This window comes from Pseudopodoces humilis, chromosome 2, assembly GCF_049639895.1.
Source record: "Pseudopodoces humilis isolate 2021_Gansu_Grassland_sample_001 chromosome 2, ASM4963989v1, whole genome shotgun sequence".
In the NCBI taxonomy this organism is placed as follows: Eukaryota; Metazoa; Chordata; class Aves; order Passeriformes; family Paridae; genus Pseudopodoces; species Pseudopodoces humilis.
Window position 1 is genome coordinate 75179849 of NC_142201.1, and position 18737 is coordinate 75198585.

At 37.2% G+C, this 18737-nt stretch overlaps 1 protein-coding gene across 1 annotated transcript in view; it reads right to left on the reverse strand.

The window, feature by feature from the left end:
- Positions 1 to 8871: 8871 nt before the first annotated feature.
- The window catches only part of CEP126 (centrosomal protein 126), a 34472-nt gene continuing 24606 nt past the window's right edge, over positions 8872 to 18737 (reverse strand). Inside the window, exons 6-10 of the mRNA XM_088051595.1 lie at positions 16490 to 18602; positions 12468 to 12592; positions 12047 to 12134; positions 11309 to 11518; positions 8872 to 8936 (exon numbers count right to left, since the gene is read on the reverse strand). Of these exons, the coding sequence (XP_087907721.1) occupies positions 8872 to 8936; positions 11309 to 11518; positions 12047 to 12134; positions 12468 to 12592; positions 16490 to 18602 (2601 nt within the window). The remainder of the gene's footprint in view (positions 8937 to 11308; positions 11519 to 12046; positions 12135 to 12467; positions 12593 to 16489; positions 18603 to 18737) is intronic.

An 18737-nucleotide genomic window follows, 5' to 3' on the forward strand; every position in this document is an offset into this window, starting at 1 on the left:
GCTGCTATTGCAGTAATGCCTGAAATCCTCTGGAAAAACTTGCAAAACATTGAAGTGCACAGAAGAAGTGAGCAACATGTTCCTATTTCCCCAGGCTTACCAGAGAGCAAAAGTACATGACAGATAGCTAAGATAACCTGTATCCATTTCAAAACATGTTGGATAAATTAAGGTAAAAAATTCTGTGCAACTGTTCTGTGACACTGGGGCCAGAAGTTGATGAGAGGATGCTCTATAATTTCTTAATAAACTCTAATAAACTCTAATATTGGGAGTTCATGCAGAGGAGACCAAATGGAAGGTCTAGCTACAGTTCCACTGCAGGATTTAAGGATGACTGTTGCTGTTCATTCAACATGCAAAGACTCAGCTGTTGTGTCTTTACTGGGTCCTATTGTCACAGTATAAACTGAACACACCAAAGATGTGCTGTCAATCTGTACATCTGCTGTCCTCCACGCCCCTGTACTGCAGAGCATTTCTTTACATGCAGTCTGGCCAATCCATGTTCTTTGCAACAGGAGATGCTACTTAGCAGCAGCTTTCTGTGATGTGGAGCTGGCTACCATCTGAAGGCTTCCCTGACATGTTTCTTCTGCCCTGTCTCCTCACCTACTGTCAGATGCTTAATATGTGGAAACTGGACATCAAATTTGAGGTTAAAGGGCCTCTCATGTGACATGTACATCAGCTGTCTGGGAGAACACAGATCAAGAGAGTTTACACAGATTACTACAGCACGTGATATTTGACAGGAGCTTGAATAACAGGCTAATAGTGTTGTGTGCTTATTTATATCAGCAACAGCATAGTAGTCAGTGCAAATGAAATTGGGAAATCACATGCCCTGATAATGATAAGCTGTCCATGTTTCACATGAGTACAAGAAAGTGGTGATGACAGCTGTGTGGCACTTTGCAGCCAGATGCCTCCTGTATTCCAGATACAGTGCTCTTTAATCTCCTAAGAGTCATGCTGGATTTTGCTGGGCTCTGCATGACTTCATGTCTTGCTGTGACACTCAGAGACAGTGTCCTGCTGAGGTTCTCTGATCTGGTCTGCAGGCTTCAGAGCTGTGTTGTGAGCACATATGGACAGGCCAATCCATTTTTCTGACACAGTGAGTGTCATTTTCTTTCTACTGGTGATCAGTCCAAATTACCTGGCAGCATTACTGAAAAATTAATTAATGTTCTGTACATCTTCTTCTGGATGCACAATGACTGCTTGGCTGTTGACAAAGAGCAGGTTCCCAGCACAAAGGCTCTGGGGCAGCAGGAGGGAAAGTAGCTCTCAAGATGTTATTGTTATTTCATCTTTTGTTAGTTCTTCTGCACTGGAAAAATGTTCTTTTGGTGATTATGGATGATTTGCAAATACTAAGCTATTTTAGAGTAACTCAACCATGAACAAAATATGTGAAAAGGCATTTTAAGCCACGTCTCCAGAAATCTTTACATGTAATAAGCTTGAGTATGATGTTTCATCAAGTAATCATTCTGAGACTTATTAAGGCCAGAAACATAAACCTTAGCTAAGTGCAGATTTAGACCACTCTGTATGTGACTAGTTATTTTCCTGAGAACTTTCTGACCTAAGTGTGTGACAGAAGCTTTCTTTTTTAAATAACCTTATGAATGTTTGCTGGCATGGCAAAGCAAAAGAACAAGATACAATAGCCTCTTGGTATAAATCTCTGTTAATGAGATCAGGACTAGAAACCTCATTGTTCAACTCACATTCTGTCTGAACACAATCTGCTTCTCAAATTATAAATCAGAGGACAGACACTGTACCATTGTGTAACCCTACACGCTGGCTCTGGAATGTTTCCTAGTCATAAGAGGATTCTCATCATTTCATTTATGACAGAACTATCAAACAGGCCTGAGCCATATTTGGTCTACAACCCCCCCTTGAAAGAAGACAAATACTCCTGCTTGCAGCAGGGTATTTTTTGCAGCAACAACACAAAAGCATGCACTATAGTGTGCCACATCCTGGAATCGAAAAACAAAATAAAAAAGCACTGTCAGAAGTAGAGCTCATTACCAAGGAAAAGTAATTTGTTTATGCTTACCCTATATATCTGTTTCCCTCTATAAAACAAACACGTATAAGTGTAATAAGATCAGTTGGAAGGTTCAGTTCTGTCTGCAAAGGCACATTGTGTGCACAAAGCCTCTGCCATCCCAGGAGATCTTACAGCACATTCTGCTTCAGAAAGAAAGAATGATCCCCCCTGACAATCTCAGATGGACAGAGAGAGAGGGACTTAGTCACAGGGTGTGGATGGTACAGTAATTTGAAGAGCTCTGAAGAACTTAATTGCTTTCACATTTTCATACAGCTTTCTAACAATCCAAGAAAATGGGGAAAGACTTACTAATTCATTACTGGCTTAGGAGCTGTCTAGGAAATCCCAAGCTCACTCATCAACTCCATCTAGGTTGTTAAACACTTTACCTAAATGCACAGCCTGTGAGCCAAGTCACCTCATGTCTTTGGTAGGACTCACTTTACAGGAAAGGAAAGAAGTTCACCCTTAGCACCCTGTGTTCTGTCTCCTGTTATGAGTGATCTCATGAAAGGTCTGTGTAAATATCATCCTGTCCCCCATATCCCCACATAGCTCTGTTCTCCAAAGGGAGATCATGGGCATGGGCTGACTGGACAACACAGAAATCAGTCCTGCAATGTGAATAACCATGAGAGAATAATGCCAGCACTCTGACCAAGCGACCTCTGACAGCCATGTTCCCCAGTGCCAAACCCTTTGCCTACAGCTGAGAACAGAGTTCAGACCTCTTGAATAGATTGTGTAAGTTTTGCTTTTTATTAGACGGCCAAACTGAGAAATCAGAAAGGGAAATAATTTCCATGGGTAAGAAATTACCAAATATTTAAGTGGACCTGAAACAAAACATTTCACATAGCTTTTGACTGATCTTATTTAGTCTCAAAACCTTATCTTGAAGCGAGAATTCAAACTTTTAAATATAAACAGAAATATTTGAACTTCAGTGTTTTTTTTCCTTTGATGAAAACTCTGAATATGAATTATTTCAGCAGCATTTCCTTTTTTAAAAATACATGTTTTCACATTTTTATTTTGCTTAATGGCACAACACTTCATTGATCATTCAATAACAGACAGTGGTCCATTCTACTGGCATTTTTATCTAGCTGCAGGATGGCACAGCCTTCAAGAGATTCAGCATCTTTTAGAGTCTCATCATGGCACAAGTAAGATCAAATAAAAATATTGCTGAAAATTGAATAAAAAGCATAGGAAAGCGATCCTTGCCTTGCCTTGCCTTGCCTTGCCTTGCCTTTCAAGACTTTCCTTTCAAGACTTTCCTTTCTTTTCAAGACTTGTATACTATATACTGGCCTAACACAGGCAAATGCATATTTTGAGGTAGTCCTTTTGTCTCAAATGATTTGATGCACCCTCCTAGCAGCCTGTGGTTGTATAGCAGAGTAGTGTTCACTGTTGCAATTTTACACACATGTTGCCTGCCCCAAACACTGTCATAAGGGTTTACTTGTGCCTGTTTTGGCTTCAAAACACTGTTCAAATTGAGTAGGAACAGCAGCTGGAGGAGGAGGAGAAGGAGGGTCTCTGTCTTCTCCCAGTCCCCCCTCTTCCCATCCATTATCGATGCAGCTCTTGCCACTGCCAAAACCTTATCAATGAGCATAGGCAAGGACCCTGCTGATCTAATGACCCTGTCTGGAAGAAAGTTCCAGAAGAGAAAGGAGAACCAGAATCTTGTTCAGAACTCCCAGGCTGCTGTGGCAGCTCCAGCTGCAGCCCAGCCAATTCCTGGCTTGCTGCCTGTCCCTGTCAGCACTGAGGACTTGTCATAGTCCCCATGTGTCTGTAGCTTCACCTATCCCTCACACCCACAGAACAGCCATGCCTGTCACTTCTGCCTCCAATGCCAATGGCAAGCCTCAGGTACAGTGGTTCCTGCCATCCGAGAGCCCAGGTGCTGGAGTGGATGGGGCAATTGGCTGTGGTGCCCTCCCAGATATAGAGGTAGATAATTTTCTTCTTAGCAGCATTGGAGGCTGCTACACAGGTGATGGAGGAAAAGCTGGACCTTGGTAGGGTAGGGGTGTTTTCACACCCTGTAAAGCCCTGATGGGGCATAAAGTTTGTGTTAACATCAGCCCATTTCTTCTAACCCTGGCCTTCTCCTGGTCACATCTGTGCTTGGGAGGCTGCTTGTCAATGACACCCTCATGAGGCTCTGCTCTGGCTTTTCACAAATGCTCAGAATCCAGCTGCTGCCCCTGGACCCGCTCTCATAGTGCACACTCCTGATGCCCAAGGGTCACCCTGTTTAGACACCTAAACAAAAATTATACTTCACTATTGTCATAACCCAAAGTGACCTCAGAAACAAGGTTATTACCTTTGAGTTGAAGCTTGTAACTCTAAATCAAAAAACTAATTTGAAATTATTTTCCTTGAAATGTAAATGCAGGTACCTGCTTTTGAAAGAATATCTTCATGTAATTGAAGTTGACTCATGTGCTTTACTTTTGCCACCTAAACTGATTAACAGGAGGAGAAACCTGGTTAAGCTGCTGCTCTGGCTTGCTGACTAGCCACTACCATGGCCTCTGGTATTTGGATTATTTGCTTTCCCTCTCTTAATCTCTGTGGGGAAACCTTCCCCTGCTATTTAAATGTTAAATCCTCACCGTACTGGAATGTCACAGGGGACTGCTGACAAACAGAGATGTAAGGGCTCAGTATTTCAAGGCAAACCAATTTTGAGTTCCAACTCAAAATTCTCCTTATTAGTTTGTTTCATGCCTTTTGCTGGGAATTCTACATTTATTTGACCACCAAAGATGAAGTAAGTACTGACAAACATCAAAATCTTTTAGGCATGTGGACTTCAGCTATAGTTTCCCTTTTCTGGCAGAACTTTCAGAACAGATGGCAACAGTGGTCATAAGAAACTAAGTTTCTGCTATTTTGATGTTTAAATACAGTTTATCTTAATGGGCTCCAGACTGAAGTCAGCCCCTTAAACCCAGATTTTTCCTCCAAAGATGTTGTAATGCCTAGCTAGAGGAGAAAGGCTATTTATTAATTATTATTCCATTCTTCAAAATATTTTATCAAAAAAAAAATCAATCTTTCCCTAAACCTTCTTTGTAAAATTTAAGCTGCTATTTGCTATATGTAGTTCACCTTAGTCTTGGCTGACACAATGCACCAGCAGGTAGCTCTAAACCCTGATAAACAGTCCATTGCTATGATGGGCACGTTTTCCTCTTCTCTTTTTCTTACAGGCTGGTTCCTTCCTAAGCAATGGCAGTACTTTTTAAAGCCAATAGTATGATGATCTTGTTATGATGGGGAACAACAAAGTTTTTAAAGCACTTTTTCCAAATGATAATTTAAAACCTTCTTTTGGCAAGATGCATTCCACTTATAGGATGCCAATCTCTAAATGGGGGGATGTGTTCCTGTGGTTGCACTGTTGCAGCAGTGAGTCCACTCCTGAAATAAGGCTCTCCTAAGCTTCCATACACTTTGTTTCAAAGACTAGCAGTAACACAATGTTACTGTGTGCGGATAAAACACAGCTCTGGTCAAAGTACGGGAGTGCTTAACGCTCCAGACAAACCCTACTATTGTTACTGTGTAGGTATGAACAGAAAATCAGGCATCTAATATAGAGTTAGAAATTTGAGATTTTATAAATTGTTTTTATTGTTTCTTGCAGCTAATTACAGCATAAATTTGTTGATTGATTCTGCTTGTTTTTAAAAATAAAGAGATGTGGATGTGGCACCTGGGTCCTGGTTTAATGGTAAATGTGGTCATGTCAGGTTGAACTTGATCTTCCAACTGAAATGATTGTGTGATTTTATGATTCTATGAATACTTATCTACTTTTTGTTGAAACAGCAGAGGAAGTGAAAAAGAAGTTAAAAAGTCACAATTTCTTAGCAATTAACTAACTTCACAGATTAAGGTATCATGCTGGTTAACAAAAGGCCTTTAATCCAGAACTGGCATAACAATTCAGATGGGTTTTTAAAAATTTTACAATAAAGTGCAGAATAAAATAGTTGTCCTAAAAATGCTTACCAGTCAATTGACATTCATTAATTGAGTTTCTGCTTTCTTGATTTTGTTGCTAATTTTGTAGTGTCAAACAGTATACACACTGCATATGAAGTACATAAAGTCACAAGATCCTGTAGCAGATAATGTCAGTGTCCTGTACAATTGCAGTGGGTTACCAGCTGGAGGTACTCTGGTATTGCTGTGAGGCTATTGCAGGGCTGACCCAAGAGGACATGCATTGCTGAATTCTCTATAATAAAACAGAAAATAAAGAGATATGCATGTATATAAACAGAAATGTAATTATGTGTAACATTCAAGAAGCATCATTTGATGGTATCATGTGACCTGTTTTCCATTCTATAAGCAACTGCACACCTTCATCTGGATTTAGAGGTTGGTATTACAGAGTATAATGTCCTTCACAGAAATTATTGAGTAAATATCCATATTTTATTTGGGTGCTCTGAAACAAGGAGAGCTGAAACAGATTGTTCTCTTGGTGAAGTAAAAATTTAAAATCCCATTACTTTGATGAAATCTCATCCCTGTGTATTTTTCGGCAGCTGGATACTTGTATGGCACTTCATTCTTGTCATCAAGAAGAATTCCAAACCAGTGGCTGAGATTTGAATGTATGTGGTGTTGCACTAAGTAGAGGTTTGCAACAAATGTATATCTATAGCTGGACACCTGTTTCAATGTGTAAGTATATACTTGTAGTGAAAGAAAGATCTTAAATGTCCATCAGAGAACTTACAGTTCCAGAGACTGGACAGCCTAAGCAATATTTAGGGTTTATATCTTATTCACGAAATAAAAATCTTGTAGATGAATTAATGGGAGAAAACTTTGCCACAGACCAGTCAGCCAAGAAAGAATTCTGTCTACTGAAAGCCAGGGAAATGCATTGGTTAGGAGAACAGCTTTGTTTCCTTTTATTTTTAATGTAGGACAGACCATGAAGACCAGAGAAAAAGCTCAAAAATGCATTTTTAAAACACACCTAGATCCAATAAAGGTAACTGTGCAGAAAAAGGAAAAAAATACAAGTTATTTAGCCATAAACAACTAAATGCATAAGAGGCAGAAGAAAGGAAGATGAGGTTCCAAGTCACACCTATTACTGAGATTCACAAGAAGAAATGCACTGAGGCACCATGATCTTTTCACATTCTCACTTCAAAACAGGCAATCATTTTGAATTTAGGAGCTGGGATGCTTCCTGGGGTGTTTTGGTCTCAAATTCAGAAAGCTGCAAAATCTTTACAAATAAAAAATATTTTCTTTAACATTTTTGGTAACAGCTTATCCAGGAAAGTATATGCAGTGTGCAAAGCAGATCACCTAGAGCATGATCACACAGCATGTACAGGACCACCAGGGTATCAGGCTCAGCCAGCACGGGTTTAGGAAACTCAGGTCCTCTTTGACTGACCTGATCACCTTCTATGACCAGGTCACCCACTTAGTGGATGCAGGAAAGGCTGTGCATATTCTTCATCTGGACTTCAGTCAAGTCTTTATCACAGTTTCCCACAGCAGTCTCCTGGAAATCTGGCTGCTTATGGTGTAAAATACTGTCTAGTTGGCTGATCCCAGAAAGTGGTGGTGCCTGGAGTTACATCCAGCTGGCACCTGGTCACAAGTGGGTTTCCCAAGGGCTCAGTGCTGAGGCCAGTTCTTTATCACTGATCTGGATGAGGGGATAAATACACCCTCAGTCACTTTGCAGCTGACACCAAGTTGGGTGGGAGTATTGATCTGCTGGTGGCTCTGCAGGGCAAGCTAGACAGGCTGAATCAATGGGTCAGGGGAGGTCTAAGTTGGATATTAGGATGATTTTAATAATGGAAAAGGTTGCCAGTCATTGCCACATGCTCTGCAGGGTAATGGTGGTGTCCACATCCCGTGTAGATGTGACACTTAAAGATGTGGGCTAGGAATGGACTGGGCAGTGCCTGGTTAATGGTTGGACTTGATGATCTGAGAGAACTTTTTCAACCAAAACAATTGTGTGATCCTGCTTCTAAGCATATGGTCATATCTGTAATTTTTCTTCAGTGTAAATTTCTAGTATAGGAGAAGACTGATGATACAGAATTATAAATACTAACTCCTGCATCATACACTGAACATTTGAAAAGTAACTTTTGTACTTCAGACACTCATATGCCTATTAATTTCTTTACATTCCAGGTATCATATTTTGTTTCCAGCTGACAAGATCTAGAATATACAAAACAAAATACAAATACCTACTGAAGAAAAGTAATACCTATCACTTGTAGAAAATGGTATATTTTCAGGTCAAAGTAGGAATGCATTGCATTAACAATTATTTTATGCACTGTCTTGCATAATTATCCCTTTTCTCTCTATGTTGTTAAGAAATACAAATTACTTATGAGTTATATATACTTCAAATGGACCCTGCTAAATTACTGTTACTTAAAAGTTCTTGGAACTTCCTGGACTTAGCAAGTGTCTTCAGATAACTAAATAAAAAATGAAGCCAGAGGATGAGGCAGTCTGATATAAATTGTTAAAGCCTGTTTACAGTAATAAAACAGTTCATGGTTGTTGGGGCTTTTTACATAACCAGAAAATAGGGCAAGCTATTTCAGTAGATAGATAGATAGATAGATAGATATAGATATCTATATATAGATATATAGATATCAGTATTTTCAATGATATTTTTGCAATAAAATAAGCAATAAGGTTAGTTTATAGAAATTAAAGCTGAACACATTTAAATTAAATACTTACTATGGGTTGCTTATCTGCAAAATATGTAAAGCAAATGGATTTCTGGTAATGGCTTCTTGAACATCTGAAAAAAACATGAAAGTATATAATATTATAAAACAAAATATTTCAATAAAAATAAGATTCACTGTCAAATATTCAACTCAAAACTTTCTGAATATTGTGAAAATGTAATTTAATAGCACTGGTTTTATCTCCCCTACCAAAGGCTGCCGAAGTATAGGCCATGCCTTTATTTTTAAAATTTGTATCTAAATAGTATATGAACAAAAAATTTAGTATCAATAAAGACATCTAAATCTAGAGAAAAGAATGCCATCTACACTGGCAGCAAATATTCTGGATGTAGATTGGCTAGTGATTGACTGCTATTCATTAAAAAGACCCATATAAAGCTACAGTTTTTCAATTTGGTAACATGTGAAAACAAAGCCAAAAGAAGGGGTGCAAAAAGGTAACAGTTTAGAAAAGCAATGTACTTGTATGATATGTAAATACATACAACACTTACCTACTTACAAGTACTTACATGTAAGTCTACCTGTAAAATTTCCCAGCTTCCTATTACCAATTTTAATCCCTAAATAATTAGGCATGCTAATTAAATTTCAGAGATACGTACGTGTATGTATTACACTAACTTTCACAGTTACTTCATTTGCAATCTGTTAACTCCTATGATTCTTTTACTTCCATAAAGTAGTTTCTTTATGGAAGTTTCTTCCATATTGCTATGTACTTTTCTTACAGTTTGCCTTTTCACACTTTGAAAACCTCAGCGTTTTCAAATGCTCCCAGTTCTTTTTCTGAATTTACCTTTCCCTTCTCTGCATCTTCTCTGTTACTTATACAGAAAATTAGTTTTATATGCTCATATTTCTCTTTTCATATCTACTTTCTTAACCTAAGCACATCATACTGAAACACTTCTCTGGTAAAGAATGGATTCTTTAATTTCCATTTGCCTGGAAGAAATAACCACAGGTTATGATAAAATGAAATTCTGAACCACTGTTTGACAGAGCATGAATTGTAAACTACAGCTGCAGAAAGTTTCTAAACAATTGAAAAGATCTTTTATTCTCTTGTTGTAGTTTATAGGAAACTGAAGCCTTTTTCCTCAAAGTCAAACTATTCACCGTGTAATGTAGAAATATAAGGATAGTGTGCAGAAGTTTAATAAGCTCTGGTTTAGTTTGATTCCGGTCAATAAGGGGGAAAATTGGGTAACCTGACCATGAAATGGTGCAGTCCAGAAGGATTAGTAGTGGAATAGTAAAGTGAAATCAACAGACATTAAGAAAGCACGCTCTAATAAACTCAAATAATTGGCATGTAAACTTTTATATGAGAAAAGTCCAAGGAAAATGTAAAATTCTGGAGAGCTGGCAATTCCATGTAGAGCACAAATGGCAAGCAGTTATTCCAATCATATAAAAAGCCAAGCAGAAATGTGAAGAGATTAAGTCATAAAGTCCCCACTGATTCCAAGTACAGGATGGAGCACACAAAATATCAAAACTATGCCAAACTAATGTGAATTTTTAATGGAAAACCTGAATGATCACATTGGTCAAAGCAAACACAAAAGTAGCAAGAGACTCAAGAAGTTTGTTCTTCAAGTGTAATAGTTATCATAGGATGACTAATGAAAGTGTTAGCTAATGGATCACTAGGGAAAAATTTATCAAGTACAGAGTACAGACTTTTCCCCTACATTCTTCAGCAAAATGGAAGCTGTGATGGGGAGTTCATATAAAGAGCACCAGTTAAAGCAGGTAAGAAATCCACCTGGCATAAAAGAAGAATGAGTTAGAGAACACTTAGGTAAGTCTGACGTTTTTAAAATGGTTGCACGAGTAATATTCACTTAAACATTTTTATTTATCTGCAGCAATGTCAGAACTTATTTCCAGCCTTTCAGAATTCATGGAGAAGAGGAACATTCTAAAATATTAGAAGAAAATGAAAAGCCATTCATTATAAAGGGCTACATTTGTAAAATTATATGACATAGAGGGCAATAATTTGCAAAAAAGGACTGCAAAAAAATTAAGATGGATAAGCTTTAGAACAGATTTCCAAGTGAGGCTGATGCATCTGATGCACCTTGAAGGAACAATTTTGACAAACATCTCTTACAAACAGCATGTACAATTAGGCTGAGCCAGTTTCTGAAGGTGTCCTCCCATCATATTTAGAGTTATTTTTTACCAAGACAAAGTCACCATTATTTTAAATTAATTTAATTGACTTAAATAGGGGGTTCCTGATTTTAATACACTGTTTGTTACATTTACTAAATAACAACAACAACAATAATGTAATATATTTCTATTACAGGATTCCTGTTTTTTAATAAAAAAAAATCTATGCCAACAAAATATAAAGTTATTTAATGAATTGATGTAGCATTCCATTTATTATCTAACTTACTGTGTAGCTTTTGATTCAGACAATCCAGGGACTGGAAAATCTTGTGTTCTTCTGCAGAAAGAGTACTCCTGCCTGGACACAGACCCCTTTTAAGCAGTGAGGGCTTGCTGGCTGGCTGCACACGGTCCATGGCTGCCAGAATTTCATCCTCTGCAATTGGTGTACTCGCTAGTTTTTCTGCCACTAGAAACTGAGCAATGCTTTCTGAAACTGAAGAGATTACAGGGGGAACTTCAAATGAGAAGGGCTCATTTGAATAATCATTTAAATAAACTACTCGTTTTCATGACTGGTCTGTGAAACACACAAAATTGATGTTAAAAGAAGAGAAAGGTGGCAAAATCAAGAAACATTCATTATATGTTAGAAAATGAAATAATTAAGAACACTAATGCATCTTACAAATGGCACCAGAGATAGTCCTAATGAGTTTGGAAATATGTAATCATAGCAAGCAATACCTGTCCACATCATACAGTTATATGTGACAAACGCATTTAAAAACAAGGAGGAATGGAATGAGAACTGAATATATGTTGTAAGCATTTATAAAACCATTAATATCATGCTCTATGATGCTATATCTTACATTTACAGGAAAAAAATTTGCTGTAGAGAATTACCCTTTCTTACTTAGAATCACTGATGCCAAAAGACACAAATCATGTTACACAGTGGGTATATCTGTCATTCTACTTTATGTATAACCAAGAACTAAAGTGAGTTGTCTTACTATACCTTCCTCAGATTTAGAGATGTTTTTCATTCTTTGTACTGGAACAAATGCAGACTGAATGGGACTCAGCTGGACAGCACATAATGAATTCTATAAAAAAATATTGTAAGAGTATTTTAAGTATAATTTAAGGTAACTATACTACCTTCTGAACATGTTTTGTTTATTATTTAGTAGTACCAAATGTTTTCAACTGAAAAATATTACTGTACACAAGTATAGAGATGTATTCTATATATTTTGTTTATATATATATATATTATATTTCTATTGGTTTTATTCCTTTCATTTGCAGTGACAGCAAGCTGACTAAGCACATTGATTCAAAATCATGTGACAAGGACAAAATCTTTGATATTCCTGAAACTCTTTCCACTTTGAAGATAAAAAACATTTTTATTTTTTATAGAATTTTATATTAACCTGTGCATGATGAGCAGGTTTCCATATTTTAGAGACTACACTTTGTCTTCGGCGTTCTGAAAAAGCTCGGTGTTTATTTTCATAGTTGTCAAAAACCTGATTTTGTCTTGTAACAGGAACACCACCTTAAATGACATGCAGACAAAATTAAACCAAAAATATGTAAACAACATGATAAATATAGTAGTTGCAAAACTAATAATGATGAGTAAATGTCTCTGTCTAAATTTAGATATTTACATCTGATCTTAAATTGTCTTGGAAGTGGACATAAGCAGCTTAAGTGAAGCCCAATGTTGAGTCCCAGATAATAAAGATGGTCTGTACAGAGATACAAGGTGGTCTTACCAAGTAAAAAGGAAAAAGAAAGGTGAGCTGTGATATAAAAAATAACAAATAAGTAATGTTTTAGAAAATAAATTGCATTTAGAGAATAATCTTAAAGTCTAACTGTCCAACACAATAGATGACTGTTGAGAAATTGTTGTATCTCAATGTTACTTGATTCAACTTTCATTAAGATTACATAGTAGTGTGCAGAAAACACGTAGTAGTTCACAGAGTTTATTTGATTCACAAAATTACAGAATGGTAGAGGTCGGAAGGGACCTTCTGAAGTCATCTGGTCCAGTGCCCCCATTCAAGCAGAGCCACATAGAGCTCATTGCCCAGGACCATGCTCTGATGGCTTTTGAGTGACTCCAAGGACGGAGACTCAAGAAAGTCTCTGGGCAATTTATGTCAGTGCTCAGTCGCTGTCATAATAAAAAAAAAAAAGTTTCCTGATGTCCAGAGGGAAATTCCTGTGTTTCAGTTTGTACCCACTGCCCAGGTACTTTCAGTGGGCACCACTAAAGAGAGCCTGGCTCTATCCTCTTTGCAGCTTCCTTCCAGGTATTTATAGATGTTGGTAAGATTCCCCAAGGCCTTCTCCAGGCTGAATAACCCAAACTCTTTCAGCCTTTCCTCATAGGAGAGGTGCTCCAGTCCCTTTACCATCTTTGTGGCTCTTTGCTAGACTATCTCCAGCATGTCCATGTCTCTCTTGTACTGAGGAGCCCAGAACTGAACACAGTATTCCAGATGTGGCCTCACAGGTGTTGTGAGGTTTAAAAATCATGGATTTAAACCTTATTTCTATAGCTTGGCATTTTGTAGTTTATCTTATTAACTAATATCTCTTTGTGCTAATTTTTAAAAGGCAGTACTGCTGCGCAGCATTTTCTCTCAGAGAGAGAGGTCTAATTTGTACTTCAAATTTATCTCAGTTTTGTCTGGTGTAGCAATACATTTTCAGAATTGAAGTGTCGAGTTTCAGATTAAAATTATGCTCTTAATTAAACTTTCATGCTTACAAACTGGAGATGCAAATTAGAATTTTCATGTGTAACTCAAGAATCTGCATAACAAGGAGATACTATATTCTAATTTGTAAATACAGTTACTAGATTTGTAAATGGAGTTACTTGATTTAAACTTGGGAAAACAAATCACCTATTTATTTACACAATAAATATTTACATGTGCAGTTTAATGTACAGTTCATAATTGACCAAGAGTTACATTACATCTAAAACAATTTATATGTTTTCTGGTTATTACAGTGACATTAAAGCAGGATTCTTATCACTCATAGAAAAAGAAAACTGATCCTAGAAACATATTTGAAACTTGTCATCTGGCTGCTGCCTTCAATAGTAACATGGAACATATTAGCTTTGAAATGTTGCCATCTAGTTATATGCAAATTATTGTAACATGATACATGGTGCTGAATAGCACCTGAAAAGGAAAGGAAATGTGATCATGTTATATTGAATATGAGAGAAAATAAAAAAATAAAGAAAAAGAAAAAAGAACCCTCTTGTTATATAAGTAATAACATCATATTTTTCTGAAAAAATAGAACTCAAAGCTGTTCTATGTGTATGCATCAATGCTTAATTTAATTAACTTGCAAAACTAGATCAATGCCAAGGAGAAGATTCCTTTGAGACATATAAGACAAAATAATAATAATAATAAATAGTATCTTTAAGGGAATACTGAACAGTCTACTGCTATTTAACTGTAAGCATGTTAATTTGCTCCATATTTGTCATGGGTTAAAGGTTAAACACATTTTTAAAGCCTTTACTAACTGAACAAGAAAGGTGCTAAAAATTCTAATATCCTGCTACAATAATATGTTATAATATGTGTCAGGCAGAAGATGAACTTGAACTTGAAGCCTGGAAGCCAAACTAAATTAAGATCCTCATGGAAAACAGTTGTATTCATCTGGTTCTCACTTTCTTTACATTTTGGCAAAGCATTGCAACAGATCACATTTTCTACAGTGTCTTCACAAACTTCATGGAACTCTGTGGATCCTTTACTAGAGAGCAGTGCAGTATTCAGTCTCATTGCAAGCACTTTAGGACAAGACTATGGTGTCTGTGTGCATTTGCAAGAAACTGAACAAATAACAGCAAGTCAGTAAGAGTTATCTAGAGTATTTAAAATCAATCAGACTTTCAAAATACAAAATATAAGCAGATACTGAGAGAGGGCAACCCACATAAATTTTAAAAGGCAGTAACTCAGCCCTTCTCTAAAAGAGCTAGAGGTATGTGACGCCGGGGATGCAGCATTTAAAGTTGCAGTGAAGACACTGTTAGTAGTGCACAACTAGGACCCAGGACATTTCCTGATTCATTGATCTGATGTGAAGATAAGGACATCAAGAGACAAAAATGTCTGCTGGAGGCAAGGTGTGGTAATGCAAGTCTTCATTCATTTCCAATGTAAAATCAAATAGGTTAAGTCACACAGATCTTAAACTCATGTTTGACTTTGAACTGGAACAGACAAGCAGATAATATTTTCTCTTCCCACCCCTGCTTTAGGCCAAGAATATTCACCTGTCTGTATCTGCTCTTACACAACAGAGTTTTTCCTAATTACTCCATAGTTAAAACTCTGTATTATTGTAGATAAAACTAGAAATGTGGGGAGTTTAAAGTTATAGGTATTCATTATTTTGCTAGAAGTATCTTTGAGTTGCATGGGCAATCCTTGGGGTGATCCCAGTATGTGAAGCAGTTTGGAGTACTGCCTATATCTGAAGCAGGGACTACAGCTTCAGGAACTTCAGCTGCAGCTCTCAGGAGCTCCAGCTGCAGCCCTCAGTAGGAAGCAAACCAGCATACTAAATAGAAATTACAGGTACAAGGATGTCATCAGTGCCCAAGGCACAGAATATAGCTAGGCTGCACAGGACAAACAAGGCAAATCAAAATGCATGAAATATAAGTTGAAATGTAAATTGAAATGTAAACCCCAGGAGACTAAAGTTTATTTTCCCAAAAATTTCTTATCCATCTTTCCTGTATCTTACCAACCAATCTGTGCCTCATATTGTTCCCAAGGTCTTTTTTTAATAAAATGCAGGATTGTACCTCTTTCTTAAAATTCTTTATAAATCAGATATATCTTGCAGCAGAGAAAAGTTTGCCTGGCAGAAGCTATTTAATTTTTACTTATCTTTAATTATTGCTCAGGTTTTAATAGTATTATTGGGACTAAGTCTCAGTAATTGTAGACATTTACAGTGTCAGCATTTTAAAAACACAGTAGAACTAAATGTCTTTCATGTGGCAGTGATTGCTGGACAACAAGTTATCACTCTCAGTTACCTTGTAAAACTGACTTATATAAACCAAGTCACTTCCTCCTATATCATTATTTAGACCACCTGTCACATCTGCTCATTAGTCATGAATATAATCTCAGGGAAAATACTTCTTTTTTATTTAATATTGCAGAGAGCTATTAGAAATGAGGACTGACATTAGAGAGGCCTCTGGGCACCACTAGAATAGAAATGAGAATGACAAATGGTGAAAGCTTGTTAAAACTGGCTGTGTTGTGTGAATGGATGAAAGGTTGGATGTTTTAACTGAAAACAAATCTGTGATGTGTTTGAAGAAGACTTTTGTCTGAACATCCCCCCACCCCAGACCCAGAAACATGACTCTTACCAGTAGCAGAGTCTTTTGGAGCTTGGGTAGAATGTGCTCCGTGCCAGAAGGTGCTTGTTTTTCCAGCTGCTGGGATATGATGGAGCTGTAATCCCCTTTCTGTGTTAACAAGCTTTCTCTCAGAGCAAGTTACTGAATGATCTTGACAGGCGCTTGCCTGAACATTATTTACAGAACAAGTATTTTTTGCCCAAGGTTCATATTTGGCTGTGCTGCAGTCAGGTGTAGAGATGGCAGTGGCCAAGCCAGCATGACCAGCAGTATTCTCACTGTTTTCTGCAGTGTTCCTATTTAAAACCTGACTTGCTAGCACCACATGCCTGTCATTGAAATCACTGGTAGCTTGCAGGCTGGCAGGCAGCAGTGACTGACACCCAGGGCTGGCTGTGTTTTCAACACTTCTGTTTCCCAGCAGAGGTGTGGAAGGTGCGTGAGGTGTAAGATATTTCCCTGGAGCTTTTTGAGTTTTATTGGCTTCAGTGGCTGACTGCAGCTGGATCATAGGACCCTTTTTCTTCTTCGGCATAAAATGTGACTGGACTCTTACAGATGTTGCTCTTCTGGTTATTTTTACCTTATTTTTGAGTTGACCACCTTCTTCAATTTTAGCATTATTGCTGCATTCTGGGGGTTCACTTGCTTCATCTTTTGATACCATCCAAGCTTTCTTAGCAGAAAAGGATCCTGTAGATGTAAATATATTCTGAAATGGGTATTCTTTATTTGATTTTTCAGTATTAACATTTGGTTTGGACATATGAGAATTTTTCTGATGATTTTCTATCATGGGGTTTGAAGGCTGAGCAACAACACTTAGATTATTTTTAGGAGCATTATTTGCAGTTTGAACACATTGCAGTTGTGAAGAAGATATTTCATTGATGCTTTTTTCATAGCATTTTTCATTATTTTCTATTATTATCTGGTCAATTTGGTCACACCATTTTAGCTTCCTATTGTATTTTTCATTTTCTGCACTTTTCTTTTTTATTTTTGCCAGTTCTAAACTGTCTCTGATAGATGACATGAGTTGAGTTCCAAGACTGATCCCATGGTCTGTAACCACAGCTTTGAAATGACTGGGTTCATATTTAGAATCCTTCTTTAAGATACTCCTGAATAACTTTGCTCTTTTTCTTTCAAGAATATTATTTTTCAGGATTTTTTCCTGTGCAGGAGCATCAGAATTAAACTCAGTATCAGGTAACAGTGAAATATTTTCAATAATATTTCTCTTTCCTCCTTTATTATTCAGTTGCTTAACTTCCAACAGAACTGAGGCATTTGGTATGTCCTGAAATAAAGATGTTTCTGAAATAATATCATTCATGCATTTAATATTTTCTTCTTTTGTTTTAGTCATTTTTCCTAAGGTATTTTTAAAAAAGCTTGTACTGATGTTTTTGTCCTTTGGTAATACATCATGTGTGCTGGGAATGCCAGTGGAACATCCCTGATTAGGAAATAAGATTACAGATGTTGCAATAGGTTGACTGGATGCTTGCATAGATTTAGTTCTCTCCTGTGGGGTCATTTTAAAACTCTGATCTTGCATCAGATCCTGAATTCTTTCTCCTGGAATAGAATAAGGGCTGTCCCAGGCTCTGCTAGGATTGAAAACAGGATGACCAGTGTCAAATGTGCTAGCTGTTCCAGAAGATGGCTTGCTTCTGTCTTTTATATTTTGCAGAAAACTAAATGCATTAATTACAGAGGTCTTTTGCGTACCAGAGGCAGAGAATTCTGCAGGTTGTTTTCCAGATCTGTGAGAAGTAGGTGATTCCTCTTCTGAAGTGTTTACATGTTCAGCAGGAGTTAGAACATTATGTTTAGCTACAGGATCATGAATAGGTATGTTGTGGTAGTGCAGCAAATCTACATTTCTCAGACAATTATTTAGATGTGCATTTTTAGAAGCACTTTGATCTGTGTGAAGTAAACCATTATTCCTAGTCTGGCATTTTTCTGGATCATACAGGGCACAGTCACATTGTGTGGTAAAAGATGATTCACCCTGTGTTGTGCAATTTCCATTTTGTTCTCCAGCCTCAAGACTGTCAAGGCTCATCAGGCTTTCTGAATCATCTGTTTCTTTGACTTCTTGATGAAAATTCTGAAATACAGGCATAAAACTGAACCCTAAGATTTATCAGAAATGAGGTTTTTCTGATAATAATTTTTGATTAATGAGAGCTTAGACCAAATCAATATTGAGCCTAGCATTTTTATGATTTGGGGTCATATCTCC